Here is a 16,669-nt window from a genome sequence, read left to right as displayed (position 1 = left end):
ATGAAACTATTCTAAAAAGTTATTGAATATATGATAGAAGAACCTTGGTAGATAGTAAAGCATTATATGTTATGAAATACTCTAATTTCAGCATCGAGATATCTTTCTGTGACTTTGGCCAGAATATTTCAGATGTTGGAGATTTGTTTTCATATTCCAGATCAACAGATGCATGAGAATTTTCAGGTTTACCAGAGTGTTCTTTTTTAGTCTGGCCACACTTTCTATAAATTTCCTAAGGCTTCGGTATTGTAAAGTCCGAGTCTTTGTTCACAGAAAATATGTGTGTAACTGGAAGGACCAAGAAGTAGATGAGCATAGTCCATTGCATAAATCATTAAACACTAGTAACTCTATCTTGTGTTATAATCGCTTCTTTTTGAAGATACCTTATAGCATTTGATGCAGTAAACGTTTTTTTCAAAGTGCATCTCTTACAAGTATTAACTATTTCTTATATTTTTATATTTAGTTTAAAAGTACAGTTTACAGTATTCTAAATTGTTCATGTCTAAAAAGGAACAATCTGAATGAAGTATTGAAGTGGTTTTATGACGTCAGGGATTTATGCTTCTTGATTAAAGTTGTCAGTACTGTTTTCTTTTTAAATGGTAGCTTTTGATGGTTGTATGGTTTTCTCTGAATTGTAAGTACATTTCTACAGCTAAAGAATTAATCATGCCCCCAGTCTGCTTGCTCTGGTTACTGCACAGCTGTTGTTATGCAACCCACTTGCAGTTGGTTTTGGAGAGTTTGCTAATTCCATCTTCCAGCTAGAGATGCCAGAAGTAGTCTACTTGGAAACATGGCCAATAATCGATAGTTTCAAAGAAAAAAGTAGCATTTTGGCAGAAGATATACGAGTTTTCCTATAGCTTAGTTTCTGCTATGTATTTCAAAGTTACTAATCCCCTAGCAATCTGCAGACACAGAAAAAGACAAATTTTGAGCCTGTCTTAAAGCGTATTTTTCACACTGGTTTTTAGAACTATCGCTGTTCATTACTGCAAGCTCTTAAAATAAGCTGATTCATGAGAAACTGGTGTAACAAAGCCTTGCATCCTTCAGATTTCTGTCTTGCATTCCTGATCCCAGGTAACCCTGGTCCTCCCTCCCGCAGGTGCCTTCAGCTCCCTCTCATGACCCTGACCCTCTCCATATCCCCATGTTGCACCACTGCTTACTGGACAGAAAAGACTCTGTTGCTGGTGGCAAGTACTTGCATGACTGGCCAGCTGGCAAACCAAAGGAACAGATCACTACTTTAATCATGTTCTAGCATTTCCTTAGTTAGTTGTAGGAAAGCAGCAAAAAAAATTCAGGACTTTCTAACCAACAATTTTGATTTCAAATAGTTACATATCTTTCTTCTGTGCCAAATTTAACTGGAATTGACCACTAAGTTCTGAGCAGGCAAGGGGAAAAACCAAGAAGCAGACACTGTGGTTGCACAGGTCTTGTTTCCTTATGGTTCTGTGGCTTCAAAGAGTCTTTCCATTTGTGGCTGGTTTTGACTGTAGTTTGACTTGCTCTAGGCAACTAGGCCAGCAATCGGAGGAGAATTATGCAAGTGGAAGAGGAAAGAATCCAGTTTTTGTGAATGTTGGTGTTTTCTGCATTTCTATATTTTTCCCTAGGTTTTAATGGTAGTGCTTTTCTGATCGAGGGAGTCAGCAAAATATAGTCCATATATACAACGTGCTGTATGCATGCTCATACCCGGTTTTATTTTCACATGTTTGGCCAGAAGGTTCTGATGCTTGAACTAATAGGACCATGACATTGCAAAGTGCATTAGTAGATAAAAGATCTCTGTAAATTGGAGGAAAAGGATCATCTGTTAAATTAATGAAATAATCAGTGCAGCCATAAACCCTGTGGACAGACTTTTCCTTTTGGAAACCGACAGTGCTGGTTTAAACACACACTTTAATCGGCTTTTCTTTTGTGCAGTGGTGAGGCAATTTTCCCTATCAAGTCTGTCCCTGCAGTAAACAGAGAACTCCAAAGCCAGTAATACTATCATGTGCCTCAAAGATTAGGGCGGGGACACTGATGATACGTTTTATTTGTTATTCTGTTGTAGACCTTGTTTGTCAGATGAGTACAGTTCAAAAGAGTTAAGTGTTTTTACTAAGCATAAAACTGTTTTCAAGAGATGAGTCTATTGTAGTTTGAAAAAGAAATGTTCCTTGGCTTATTTTTATGCTAGTCTAAGCAGCCATCTCTTCCCTCTCTTGATGCTTAGGGCCTGTCATTAAGTTTTGGTATGTCTTATTATACGGTTGGCCTTTATTTGGTTTTTTGGTTGTTTGGGGTTTTTTGTTCTAGTGTCCACTGGGTGAAAGCTTCCTTACAGTACCATGTATTGAGGACCATCACAGCAAGGAACATCTTCTGTTAGTCTTTTTGCCTATTTGACTCTCTTCTAGTGCTTCTTATTCTATAAAGGAACATTTAAGTATTGCACTAGAATATGTTTATAGTCTAAAATACAGATTTAAAAAAAAAAATATTCTTTTCTCTGCTGAGCTTTGCTAAAGGTGAAAAGATCATGAGCCTGACTGAAATTACTGTTTATTGCTAGAAACCTTAAGTCTGACTAACCCAGGTTCTTTTGTTTATTTTTCTTTTCAGAATTGGTAAAGGATTTCAAGGTGTCATGAAAAGGTGGGGATTTAAAGGCCAGCCTGCTAGCCATGGCCAGACGAAAACTCACAGACGTCCTGGAGCAATATCTACCAATGTGAGGATTCTTATTTCTTCTTATTTCCTGATGTAAACATTCATCAGTAATTTTAGAACTGCTTACTAAAAATGAACAATTTCACAATAGCTAGCTGTTACCATCTACTCTGTGGTAGCAGAGAATCCCAGCTGTTTCAAAGGAAGTTCAGAAACCTGTATAATGAGCAATGCAGATAGCTGTTCTCTTATGCCTCGATTTATTAATATTCTGTATTGCTAGTAAGTGAGCAAACATATTTTAACTGAGCAAATTGTGGTATTTTGTAGTATAGCTGAGAGAAATAGTCTTAATGCTTCGAAGAGAGTTCTAAGAATCTTTCATCACAACATTTATAGATTGGAAAGGATTTACTTGTTATTTTAGACTGCAGATATTGTACTATTCTTTGGAACCCTGGTTGCTTTTATCACCTTGCCTGGCTTGTGTAGCTGCTTTATGAGCTCTTTCATTCCCAAAATACTTTGTTGGCTGCTTAGCATTTTTAAGCAGAGTAAAGAGTAATATTTTTAAGTTTCAAACTATAAACAATATTAGTTTAAAAGCTCTTTGGAACAGATGCACTTAAAACTTTGTCCCTATAAAGGTTGCACAACATTTAGGCTGAACTAAGAGGGATTTTTGCAAACTAGGTTTGTTATACAGAATAAAGACCAACTGAGTCACAGTACGGAACCCGAATCGTCTGTAATTTTCTTGGAGAAATTAAAATAAAAATTCAAGAAGGATTAATAATGCTTAAGAGAATAGTAAAAGCAAAAAGGCATCGGGCAACAAAGTTAGAGTAATTGAGACTGTAAAAGCATACAGTACTGATTTATAGTTCTTCATTTAAACTGGAAAATGAATTCTACACCTGGCACTGTTTTCTCTGAAGAGTGAAGAACGTAAATATTTGAACATACAACACTTTGTTTTAGCAGATGGTATTCATCATTACAAAATAACCCCTCTTTACTTTTCTTTAAATTAGAATTTCCTAAGCAGTAACACTGCATGTAATTTCACAAAGTATATAGAATGGGAAATAGTATTGGAAATATGTATGATGAAAAGGAAACAATGTGAAAGGATGCAGTAGGGGAAAAACAATGCCTTGATTTTTATTTTCCAGTCTAGTGTTGACCACCTCAGATATTTTAGTAATCCTGCATTGTTTAGTACAGAATCATGTCCCAAGAACTTGATTGCAGCTAATTTCCTGAAATCATGATTTTCACACGAGTTAAAAAAAAATAAACATTATTAATGAATAACAGAGTGGTGCAGGAGACTGAGACAAATCCCTGGATAATACTGGAGAACTGAAAATTATTGCACTTATTCCTGCCTTTTCTTTTCCACCTTTGTTCTCCAGGTTATACCCAGCCAAACAAAAATACAGAAACTAAGCAACAGCAGGGAATGTAATTAAAACTCCTGTTCTCAAAAATACATCCTTTAAAAAAAAATCTGTTTTATATCAGTATAAAACTCATGGATTAGGGAGAGGGGAGAAGCTATAGTATTTCTTAATTTTGGCAGCCTTCCAGGGCAGGACTGCTCTGTGGTAGCATCTACAAGTAGCTTAGGTAAGTTTGCCAGTTGCTGTGGTCTGTGTTGTAGGTGAGAGTCTTGTGTTGACAGGGGGTTTAGAAAAAAAACCTTTTCTTGCTTTTCACTAAGTGAAAATATGGGATGAGTGAAGATTTTGCTCTGAATCTAGACACATTATGTATTAAGCAAAGCTAGAATCCCTTTGTTGATACAACAGTATTTACAGCAATTTTATGATTAAGGTCAAGTATTTCAGATAACATACCTAACCTCCAGCAGGAGATATTTAAAATGCTAGTCAATATTAGATATTTTCAATATTAGATATTTTCAACATTGGAAATACCAGCATATTTTCTTTCCTGCTCTTTTTGAGTTTGTAGATGTACCTCTTGTAGTTACGTGATTTTTTGGCCCTGTTTTTATCTAGAAAGCTGCCAAAGTTTATCGTGGAAAGAAAATGCCTGGTAAAATGGGTAACATCTATAGGACATCTTTTGGATTAAAGGTGAGTTCTGAGTGTACTAGAATGTGTATAAGGCGGTTGCATTGGCAAGCAGCGGACTTAGCCATGTAGTCTTGTGGTGGTGAACTGTCTGTCATTTCTGTCAGAATCCAGACAGGTGTATCTTGAAGTAAGCAAGCTGGAAAGACAAGAGCAGCAAATATGTGCTCCTGTCTTGTTGTGGGTTACAAATAAGTTATCTGAACTTGCTTTGTATATGTGCAGTCCCTGCAGACTGGGATTTCAGGTGATACTTCCACATCTGATGTGTTTTTCACTGTCCCCCTTGACTTCTGCCTTTGAAGTGGGAAAGCAATCAGGCTTTTGGTGACCTTCAGTTAATGTTTTCATGCCTATTCCACTTGTTCAAACCCAACCCAAGTCTGAGTTGTCTGAAGTCCTAACTTTATCACGGTCCTTCACTTTCATCTGCAAAAAGGGGGTTATAGTTTCTGTCTGGATTCTGATGTGTACATAGCTGCACAGTTCCTGGGCTATTACAGCTACTGTTCTCTGTCTCTGAAGGCAAGCTCTGCAGTTTGCACAAAAAGCATATTAGCCTCTAGTTTGCAAAAAAGTGTGCTGCTGCTCTCTGCTAACAAAACTAATGTTTTGTAACACAAAAGGTGCCTGTTCAGTTGAGCACCTCATAGAATTAAGACATTAAAAAATGGTCACAGTAACATTTTTATGAGTATATTTGTTTTAATTTGTCAGGTGTGATGTTTTTCAACAGCTATTGCTGTTAGAGGGAAATGAGACTTGGGAGCTTCAGTTGGTGTGATGCTGAACAAAGGGCTGCCTTACCAAATACAGCCTGATCACAAGCCCTTTAAAACTGTTTAATAGACTCCTGCATTAGAAAGCTGTGCACTTAGAGTAGCATGCGACTGAATTTTGTGGCAACTTTAGGCCTGTGCAGAACGTTCTTCTTTCCCAGAGTACCACCTCCAGTTAATCAGTTTGTACTTTGCTGGACTACTTTTTGTAAAACTGGGAATAGTCTCTAAAATGAGCTCAATATCTGGGTTTTTTCTGTCTCCTAGGTGTGGAGGATCAACACAAAACATGACATTATTTATGTAAATGGGTCTGTTCCAGGTCACACAAATTGTCTGGTGAAGGTATGTTTGCTAGTTTGAACTTTCTGGTATTGGTGATTCCTAAGCTCTCTCCCACTCTCTTCTTATAAAAGGAAAAGCATTAGTTGTATGCAGTCTTCTTTTCTTCGGAGTCCCATCTCGTACTATTGAATTAAAGGGCAGTAGGATCAGTTCTGCAGAAGAGAGTGATTAATAGGGGCAGTGGGTCACCACTTAATCTAAACAGCTTATTCTTAGCTTTGCACTGGGATTGTGCACCCATGTAGCCTATGATAAACCAATACAGTCACTGTAACCCTGTGGTAAGTGTCTCAGGGCTAGGTCCATCCCCTTTTAACACTCACCATCATGCTGTTGACTCAGGTTAGACTTCCAGAATATTATTTAAGGGCTGTATTCATGAACAGAAATACACAGCAAGCACTGCTTTAAAGGTTTAAAGCATTCCCATACACAGTAGCAGTTACCTTTCCAGGGAGCAGTTGAGGCGCAGGAGGAGACAGCTGGAGTTCACAATAAAGATACAAGTTCCCTTTGCAATCAGTATAAATGTGTCAGTGCTATTTTCTGTGGCGTTCTACAGAATTAATTTCAAATTTTATGGAGATTGTTTCAAGATTGTCTCTGAAAAACTGAAACAATGAAGAGTCTAATATGTGTTCTTAAATGTAAATAATCCACATCAAAGCAAGAAAAGTACTTTTAAGGATTAATTTCGAAATAGCCTTTTCTTTCTATTTAGGTATATTCTACACATCTGCAACCACAAATTACTTGGAGGAAGTTGATTCCTTTCTGACTTAATAGATTACAGGGTATCAGGCATCTTTATTATGAATGATTCTAAAGATTTTGTTGTACATATACCTACATATCTGATATATAGTTTAAAATCCTCATAAGTATTGTAGAGATTTAAATGATCCAGTTCTTGAAAAGTTACAGAGTTCAGAAAGTTCAGGTGGTTTTAACTAGTTTATTTTGTCCTTGTCATATTTTACTATGGACATCCTGTTTTGGTTATGTATTGCTTAGTTGTGGAGCAGAACTCCACAGTTACTGAGCATTAAGTAAAGCAATCCTAGCTTTCAAATAGGTGTTTTACACACAGGAAAATGAGGTTTGTTGCTATGTTTCTCTCATTGGCATAAGGCCTTTTTTAATGAGTGAGGTATCTCTAAACTGCTTTGGTTGTAATGTCCAGCCCAAGCCTGGAGAATACATTACACGTTTCTCTCCCAAGATAGTGAAAATCAGTTAACAGATGTCCAGGAGAAGTAGTTTTCAGGATAACTTCTGCAAAATTACTGGGCATGACATCAGTGACATAGAATTAAGACTGTAGTTTGACTGGCTTTTCATCTGTATATTGGACTGAATGACCTTTTCTTCAACTGTGTTGTATTTTTTCTAATCCTGAGCCATGAACCTGATTGCTATATGTTAGTCTGAGGTTTAATTAAGTGTGAATTTGTTGTAGGATGTTATTTTTAAATTATAACATATGTATACAAGCAGCATAATGTAGCTGAAACAATGAGTGAGTAAGGTTTGATGCCCAGACTTTATTCTTTGATCTTAATAGTACTCTTCAAGCAAGAGCTAATTGTTGCAAAAGGTTGTGCATCTTGTTCTCCTAGTCATGCTGTTAAAATCCACACTTACATGGTTCAGTGGCAACTGCATGTACGCATCTCAGATGTCTTATCTGCAAGGATACAACATTTTATGAAGCCATTGAGAATCTGAATACTGTATTTATTTCTACCAGCTCATAACTTTTATTCTACCTAGACTGAATAAATTCATTTTTAAGTGAGCTAAGAAAACAAACATTTATTAAACACCTGTAATATAAACTCTTTTTAAAAGCAAAGCTATGTGTGTTAATACCACACATTCTTATGTATACTGTGAAGATCTCATTTAAACAAATCAGCGTCCCCTTGCTAATCAGACACCGCACACTTCTGCTTGGAGAAGAACCTACTGGAAGTGTTACATGCTTTCCCTCATGATTGGGTCACTTCCACCTTTTTCTTCCACCTTCTCTTTTTCTTTACTCAGACATTACTCTTGCCTAGGCTGGAAAGCACCCCCCTTACCACCTTGGATTTACCGTTTTTGTTCCGAAGCTAGTCCTGCTGTTTAGCTTAAAAAGATTCTTGAGGCAGCAGTACTGCCATAGTCAACCACCTTGTTAACAGGTGACTGCTGGGCCAAGCCATCTGAGCATATGCAGTAAAACAACCATGTTGACATCTGTGATACGAAGAAGATAACGGACTTTGATTGCCTTGGCAGTCTGCTGCATACCATTTAAGTGCTTGCCATGTCCAGGGGTGATTTCTCTTCAGTTCACTCGCCATGGATGATGATTGGAACTTTATCCTAAGACCAAAAGTTAAAACGGCTCCATTATGGGTTTTTTTCAAGTAAACTTAATCCATCATTATTAACTAAGTGGCAGAAGGCACTTTTTTGACTGCTTTACTAAGTCTTGTACATGATGTCTACAAGATGTAGAAACTGTATTAATTGTATTTGCAAGTTACCTATGTATGAAAATGTTTCAAGTCATAGTTACCTGCAGTTTATAAGTCCAAGTATCTTCAAGTATGCATTTTGGCCTACATGTTTCAGAATTGCAGCTAATTCCATTATTAGAAATGAGGATTGAGGATCCATGGGAAGAATGAGGGATTTCATCCCTTGGAGCTCTTTGATTAACATAATACAATATTTGAAAGATCTTGATCAAAGTGCTCCACATTCAGACTTTCATGGCTTTTTAGTAATAAATAATCCTGTTTTGAGATGAAGGTACAGTAGTAGGTATTATTACTGTTAGGAAATAGATTTTCTAAAAATGTTTCCACTCATGTATTTGGTGTTTGGAGGGGGTATGTAGTCAGCAATAGTTCATTCCAGTTCTTCGAGCTGGTGAATTCATTCTGGTTTTTTTCTTCCACAAGCTACAGGAATTACATGTATTAATAAAAAATCTTCTCTTATATTTTCAAATACATCTCTGAAGACTAGAGAAAGCTTTAATTAAAAAAGCATGCAAAGCAATACTATTTGGTATGTGTTCTCAAACTTCTGAGTTTTTTTCTCCATTTAATCTTGCTGCACTCATCTGTAGTGTTTCTGGCTTGTGTCTTATGCCTTTCTTCCAGGGTGTTTTCTTGTTTGCATGTAGACTTCGACATCCTATACGTTGTTGTACATTTGTTTGGATCTGTAGTTGGGGAGAGAAATTATGGGATATTAGTGTTCATAATTACTGTTCATTCCGCTAAATACCTGCCTATAATTAGGTAGGTCTAATGTCTAGGGGATGTGGATCCATCTGTCTTTGAGCTCAAAAAGTGGAATATCATGTAATACTTTTCTCTCGTGTGTGCCTCTAAGAGGAAGGCATTGGTGTTCAGTACCCACTCCATGTTGCTTGGTAACCATTAAAACCACAGTGGATGTATTTGAAGCGTGTATTTATTTTGTATGTTATGTATTTTTGGAAACTTAGTGCATCAGCACTGTATCCAGACTGAGATGAAACACTTACATTTTTCAAGTTTCATTTGCAGCAGAAAAAGTGCACAATAGTAGGATTGATGGATTCCTGGTTTAGTTAGAAATCAGTTTTCATTTGATATTGCACACTGAAGCATGCAGGTAAATAACTGACATAAGTAATGTTTCTAGCCAACTGGAAAACTAATCAAAAAAGCTTACTTTAGCATAGAATTCTGTCTCAATGACAAGGTCTAATAAAATTAAGAAACTTTAGCACCATGCTAGAATGTATGGAATTTTTGTTACAAGAGTAACATCACAGAGTGAGCATCTGTAAATTATTGTGTTGTGCCTATCGAGGTAGCCTACCTCAAGTAATACCTGTTTCTCTTAGTGGATCTTCTTAGATTACAAGGCCTAGAGTTACCGTCCGTGGTGTGGATCCTCTAGGGAAAAAAGCTAACAGTTTTTTCTTTTGGAAGCTTATGACTCTCAATTTGTCTCCCTAGTATATTATCAAAAAGTTATCTCTTCTGTCATTCAAGAGAGAAGCACGAGACTAATTCCCTTTTTAAATAGATTCTTTATAATGGAGGGGATACTGTAATATGGTATATTATAGTACAGGATGTTATAGTTTATATTTGGTAATGTTTTATACCTGTCCTAATTTTAAGGCACCTGATTTTCTTAGGACATTCAGTGTTGATCACTTTGAATATATCACTTGTAGTGAAAGCAGAAATTCTGGCAAATCTATATAACCCATAGAGAAGTCTGTAGTAGTTTGCATCCTACTTACTTTGTATCACACTTGCCAATATTACTGTCCGTGTTTCTAGCTGCTAATGCTAGAGTTGGGTGTGCTGAGCTCAAATTAGGGACATGCAGGAATAGTGTCATGCCTTGACTTCTTTTGTGTTCCCTCTCTAGTTGTGTCCCATGACAGAGTTGCGTGGAGGGTTTTTTTTGGTTTGGTTTGGTTTTGTTGTTTTGGGGGTTTTTTTAAGACAAAATAAGGCTGGTCAGAAATGGGTATAATTCTTGAATTCAATTTTTGTCTAGCTTCAAAATAGCATATAAGCTGAGCTAGGTAATATATAATACCTGAGGAGATAATTTCATAGAATCATAGAATAGTTTGGGTTGGAAGGGACCTTTACAGGTCATCTAGTCCAACCCCCTGCAGTGAGAAGGGACATCTTCAACTAGATCAGGTTGCTCAGAGCCCCGTCCAACCTGACCTTGAATGTTTCCAGAGATGATGCCACCTCTCTGTGCAACCTGTGCCTGTGTTTCACCACCCTCATTGTAAAAAAGTCTTCCTTAAGTCTAGTGTAAATCTACCCTCCTTTAGTTTAAAACCATTACCCCTTGTCCTATCACAACAGGCCCTGCTAAAAAGTCTGTCCCTATCTTTCTTATAAGCCCCCTTTAAGTATTGAAAGGCCGCAATGAGGTCTCCCTGTATATTTAAACACATTTTCCTGTTTAGCAAACGCGTTCTTTGCTGTGGTTGCTAACACAGCCTGAAGCCCTGTTAAACTGCAAATGTAAGTTGTGACTTAAGCATCAAGTTTTGATGCCTATTTAAGATCATATTAAGTATTTTGTGCTGATAAATTTCTGAATTTGTATTTGTTTATACTGCCTATTATGCTGTCAATATATGGGACATGCATATGTGCAGTTTATTAAGTGTCTGCAAAACCGTTTATGACTGTTTTAAAGATTTAATGACAAAATCCCGAACAGCTCTAACTTCAGCTTCCTCTAGTATTTTTCTCAGTAAAAAAACTTGACAGAGAATATACGGTAGTATATTTATACTACTATATATACTATCTATCTACAGTATAGTGTACTATGATACATAGCAGTATTAATATAGTAGTTAAGCAAGCCAAGTGTTTATGTTATATTGAGTTATATGGTGAATGCTTTTATTGGGCTCCCAGCCCAATTCCTTCCGCGGATGAGAACTAAATTCACAGGATTTTGGTAACACAGTGCATTAAAACTTGTTCTGATGTCATAGGGTTCCTCCCCCCCCCCCTTTTTTTTACTAATATATTGAATGGGATCAGTGCTATCCATTGTGATCACATTGGATTTATATTAGTAGGAAACCTGTAGGCATACTTGTTTAAGGTTTCATGATGTCACGTCCAAGATTTTAAGTTGTAGACATTATTTTTTTCTTAGGGCCTAAAAGCAGTTATGAGAGAAGTTTGTATGTTAATTACTTGTACAGCTTTACTGTAAAAGGTTACCAAAACAATTGCTTATAATGCACTTTCAGCATAGCATGTAAAAAATATTTTGTGAACTTCAAACGATTGGGAAGGAAGAAGGTGAAATGTTATTTGGTACAGTTTTGTATTTTTTGCTGTGAGGTATTGTTTTCATAGAATCATAGAATATTTCAAGTTGGAAGGGACCTAAAAGGATCAAGTTTTGGAGGCCTGGGTTTTTGACTCTGAGCAATAAGGTGAAAGACATTCAGTGGCAGTTTTTTCCTTTATTAGGGATGTTCTCAGAAGGTTACTGGGAGAACAGGAAGAGCTGTGCTGGGTCACATGTACTTCTTGTCTGTGTACATGCTTATTCAGACAAGCGTAACTGCTGCCGCATACCATTTAGCTCCCTTATAATATTGTGAAATTACTGTGCAGGAATCTGAGGTAATACATACAGAAAACCTTTGGTATACTGCATCCATCATAAATGTAAAGGAAGTAATTCAGTAATTCTCTTCAGAAGACAGATAAGTTGTTCCATGTTTTAAGTTGCTAATAGGTACTTTCAGATGTAAAATAAAATTGAGTTCTTCCTTTTGATAGGAATAATAATAATAATACCTGTCTAACAACTTCTGAAACTTAGAAGGGAGAAAGAGGTATGTTTGTTCAGTTTGGTAGTGATGCTCTAAGGTGGTTCTTCAGGAGTAGAACTTAAATTGCATTTGAAAGCAGTGAATGTAGAAAAAGATGGAAAAAGAGCAGTAATTTTCACCAGTCAAAGGAAATACTGTGTCAGTTATACCAATCAAAAGAAAGAGCATATCAGAAGAAAATAATTTCAACACCAGATGTGGCTCGTGCTTCTGGGATCTGTCAAGCTTCTGAGGAGTTTGGAAGGGGCAAAATGAAACAGTATTGTACTCCTCTGAAAGCAGTAATGGTCTGTTGAAAATGTTTCATAAGAATCTACTTTAAGAATTCTCCTTATCTTGCACAAGAGGCACTATCTGCAAAATGTCACTTGACATCAATATGTAAAATGCAACGTTAAGGCTGAACAGAAATCTTACATTTATTTAGATAAACTAATGCAGGACAAAGATTAGGCTGTTGGGTTTGCCTTCAGTTAAGAGCAGATGTCTTACTCCTAAGTCCTATGATAAGAAGTTGTTTCAAGAAAAGGAAAAGAATTTAAATTCCTTTCACTTCCCAGGTGTCCAAAACTGCCTGTATGTAACAGCACATGTTATTTCATTATGACAATAATCCAAAATAACAAAAAAGTAGACATGAAGAACATTTTAATAAGATGCATATGAAATAAAGAAGTTATCAGAAATGAAATTATTTATTCTTATCTTCCTGATATTATTGTAACTCATGTAGAGACCACGGGGGGTTTTGCTGTTGACAAAGAAGGCTTATGATGTGTAATAGGATTAGGGAGTAAAAGAGAAAGGGGCAAGGGAAATAATAGGGAACTGGTGAAGTTATTAAAACATGTTTTCATATAGAAAAAGAAACAACAGCAACATATTGAAAGGAGAGGATGACTTCTCAGCCTCAGCAGTTCAGATGGCACTGTTGAGGCTATCTGACTGTGTTTCCTCTGAACTCACTGCTGCTGGAACTATTGCAGCAAAGGTCTTTGGACTTGGACCTCAGCCTGGTTTATTCCATGTAGATATGGAATGTAGCAATTATGAAAATTGCTGTCTGCCCAGACTACAGGTACTTCAGTAGTTATGCATGGCAGTTTACAAGTGAATAGAGAACACTTTTAATAGGGAGGTGTCTGGTAGAAGAGGGATGATCTACTCAAAAAGCTAAGTAGCCATCCTAACCAATACAACGTGTTGAGCCCTTCACCCCCTCATTCTTAGCAAAAGGTTTTCTTTTGTTTATCAAGCCTGCAGTTAGAAAACTGTTGGAACTTCCTTGGGGGGAAAAAAAACCAAAACAAAACCGTTTTTCAGAAGCTGAAGTTTAGGTCAAATTTATTGTACACTTCATCTGCAGGAATCCTCATGGACTTTGGGAAAGGCTCAAGTAATAGCAGATATGAATCTGGTAAATATAGTGCTGTCAGAACAGAACTGTCAGTGGGCATAAAATAGTTTTATTTAATTTCTGGTATAAATCACAGTTGTCTTATGTGAGGTTTTTGTCCAACCAAGTAAGAACAAGCTTCCTCTTCTTTAAAAGCCTGCCAAAAAAAAAAGAGGAAGAGCTTATTTTCTCTAGACTAAAGTTTTGTCTAATCTATTTGTACTTTTTTTTTTTTTAAAATCCAGTTGAGTATAGTGGCTGAAAGAGATTATTACAGCTCAGGAGGAAGATCGTATGTAACAATATAGACATGAAGAATTTAATTTTAAATAAAATTTCATTGCTTGAGAATTTGTAGCTCGCTCTTTCTTCAGAGATACCAGCTTTCTGTCTTCTACTCCAGACAAACTGCTTTTTGCTGATGGTTTTAGCCACTATTTTTCTTCAGAGATTGGAGTTTCAGGGACTAGATTTTAAATCTTTTCACATGTAGAGAGGTCAGTAAAGGAAAGTTATTTCTCTGTAGCACTACAGTTCTCTGTAGCACTACAGTTCTTGGAAATTAACTTTCTTAAAGGCTTATGTTCTACAAACTTGGGTACTGATTCCTGGGTGAAGAATTCTAGATGCTTAACTCTGCAGTCACTGAACAGCTCTGCAGTAGCCGGAGGGACTGAGTACAGCACATGCACATATCTTTGTAAAATTAGTTGCCATAATTAGTTTATATCATAAATACAAAAGCATGTCTTGGTTGTTGAAGAGGTGATTACACTGCATAATATAACTTGATGTGTCATGTAGGAAGGTACTGGGGGATATAAACAGTTTAAACAAGCCATACTTACACACATTTATTTTAATAACATTTTAAAATCTTGAGCAATGAATTCATGAGAGTAGGTTTTGATTCTCTCACAGTATGAGAGAAGTGATAAATTCTCTTTGGGTTTTTTGTTTTGTTTCGCTGTTTTTTTTAAAAGCTCCTTAATGATGGGTACAAAATGTTAAATTCAATAGCTGGGGTTGATATTAAAATAACTGATGATTATACATGGAATTCTTTAGATAAACAAGTGTAATGTGAATGCTGTTGGGTTTTTTTTTCTTATGCATGCAAGGTGATTTCTTTAATTTCTAGTGTATCACTGTCTGAAAGTCTTCTGGAAGATTTATTAACCCCACCCTTCCCCCTCCTGCTTTTTAGGTCAAAGATAGCAAAGTGGCTACTTACAAGGACTGCAATAAAAACCCTCCGTTCCCCACGTTTTTTGCTGATGGAGATGAAAAACTACCAGAAGACTTGTATGATGAGGAGATTTTCCAGTTCACAGATCCATCTGTCACATATGCATAATGTTCTTCACATCTTTGAAAAAACACAATTTTGTTATTTTCACGAACTTTGCAATGCTGTATAAGAGTAAACCTATGAATTGCAGTCTGGCCAACTGACTTGAACACTTTAGATACTGCCGTTTTGGTCAGGTAATAAGATTTGCCACTGTCAATTTCAAACCTGTATTTAAAGCAGCAGGTGAGTCTTGAGGGGCAGGTTGTAAAGCACATCAAACAGTTTGTCTACAGTGATCTTTTGTCCTCTGTCACAGGCTGTGAAAAGTTACACATTGCTGAAAAACTGTTGTTTTGAAGATGGTTCCATTTAATTTTCTGAAAGCTACCAAACTTTCTGTTTCTCTTTTGTGGAAAGTATTCTGGCTAACTCTGATAATCAAAAAAACTTTCAAACCTGCTTTGGCATCTGGGGGGATGGATAAATCAGATGTGAGTCCAACTTTGTGAAGAATAATCCAAAATAAAACAGGAAAATGCATTGCTCTGTAGCAGCATGAGCTTGTTTTGCTTCCTTCTTTTCGCCAGAGCTCTTCCTCTCCTTTTGCTTTAATGTTGTGTTGAGTTTAATGTAGCAGATACCCAACAAATTTTCTAGAGGAAAGATGATGTCAACCACTGCCTGTCTCTTCAGAGAGTTCTGGCAGTGTGTACGGTGAGGGGATGTTCGGATGGGAAATGTTCAGTAACAAAGCAGCGCTAAGACTTGCAGTGGCCACCTGTTTGTCACCTTCACTGACAGCTTGTTCTGCACTTCACAGAGGATCCCTTGCATGATCTCTGGAGGAATATCTCCGCATCTACAGTCGTCTCTGTATTGGATTCTTATGCTGTTACGGGAGAGCTGTTACAAGGAAAACAGGCCAAATGTGAAGGATTTGTCTTTATGATGATGCTTATTTTTCTTCTGCCCCACCTTTCAACAATAGGTGGAATCAATACCCTCCTTTTATTTTTCATCTTACGTGATTTACTATTTATAAGTCTGATCTTTTGAACGCTGTAAATCTTCTCGCATACAGAAGCAAGTACCTGCATAACTGTCAGTGCCATCTCGGCGCTTGCTTACAAGCCCTGCAGTAGTTCGAGAATTTGCATATACTAAGCTACTGTTGATACTGTGGCAGTGCTATCTACTCATCTTTGCAGCTTCATCACAAGACATCATTAGATACCTAAAGTAAATATGAGATTCCAAAAGACCTTACTAATACTACCCAATTTAAAAGGTGATGTCCTTGTCATTATGATGTCTCTCAGTCACTGAAGATGTTTTGAATTTTTTTGTAATCGCTTGATGAAAACACATGCCATCTTAAAGAGGCATGTAGTACCGCATGTACTACTGGGTTGTAGTAGACGGGGAGATCATTAGAGACTATGGTATGGAAATGTGAACTGGTAAATACCTACATTGTAGGATATCCTCTTAGCGGGATTCAGTTGAATTAAAAATGCAATTCAAATGCTGATTATTCAGACTATTCATCAGCATGCTGAATAACAGCACCACCTTCATGCTTCCCCTTCTCTTCAGTAACAATGTCTCTGCAAGTGCAGACGTCACATACACACAGCAGATGTGATGCAAAAAGCCCATACATGTAGCAAATAT

The 16,669-nt window shown here is 36.9% G+C and overlaps 1 protein-coding gene across 2 annotated transcripts in view; it reads left to right on the top strand.

Moving 5' to 3' along the window:
• The window catches only part of MRPL3 (mitochondrial ribosomal protein L3), a 30,728-nt gene extending 15,177 nt beyond the window's left edge, over window positions 1-15,551 (top strand). Inside the window, exons 7-11 of one of the 2 annotated variants that reach the window (XM_075493290.1) lie at window positions 2,638-2,746; window positions 4,713-4,790; window positions 5,834-5,911; window positions 6,633-6,705; window positions 14,909-15,036. In XM_075493290.1, the coding sequence (XP_075349405.1) occupies window positions 2,638-2,746; window positions 4,713-4,790; window positions 5,834-5,911; window positions 6,633-6,689 (322 nt within the window). In that variant the 3' untranslated portion in view covers window positions 6,690-6,705; window positions 14,909-15,036. Of the gene's footprint in view, window positions 1-2,637; window positions 2,747-4,712; window positions 4,791-5,833; window positions 5,912-6,632; window positions 6,706-14,908 lie in introns of both variants that reach the window. The other variant, XM_075493289.1, reaches the window with a different exon arrangement.
• The last annotated feature ends 1,118 nt before the right edge of the window (window positions 15,552-16,669 follow it).

The sequence above is a fragment of the Mycteria americana genome, chromosome 2 (assembly GCF_035582795.1).
Source record: "Mycteria americana isolate JAX WOST 10 ecotype Jacksonville Zoo and Gardens chromosome 2, USCA_MyAme_1.0, whole genome shotgun sequence".
NCBI classification, from domain to species: domain Eukaryota; kingdom Metazoa; phylum Chordata; class Aves; order Ciconiiformes; family Ciconiidae; genus Mycteria; species Mycteria americana.
Note: the sequence above shows the minus strand (reverse complement) of the source record. Positions and strands in the feature narration are given on the sequence as shown.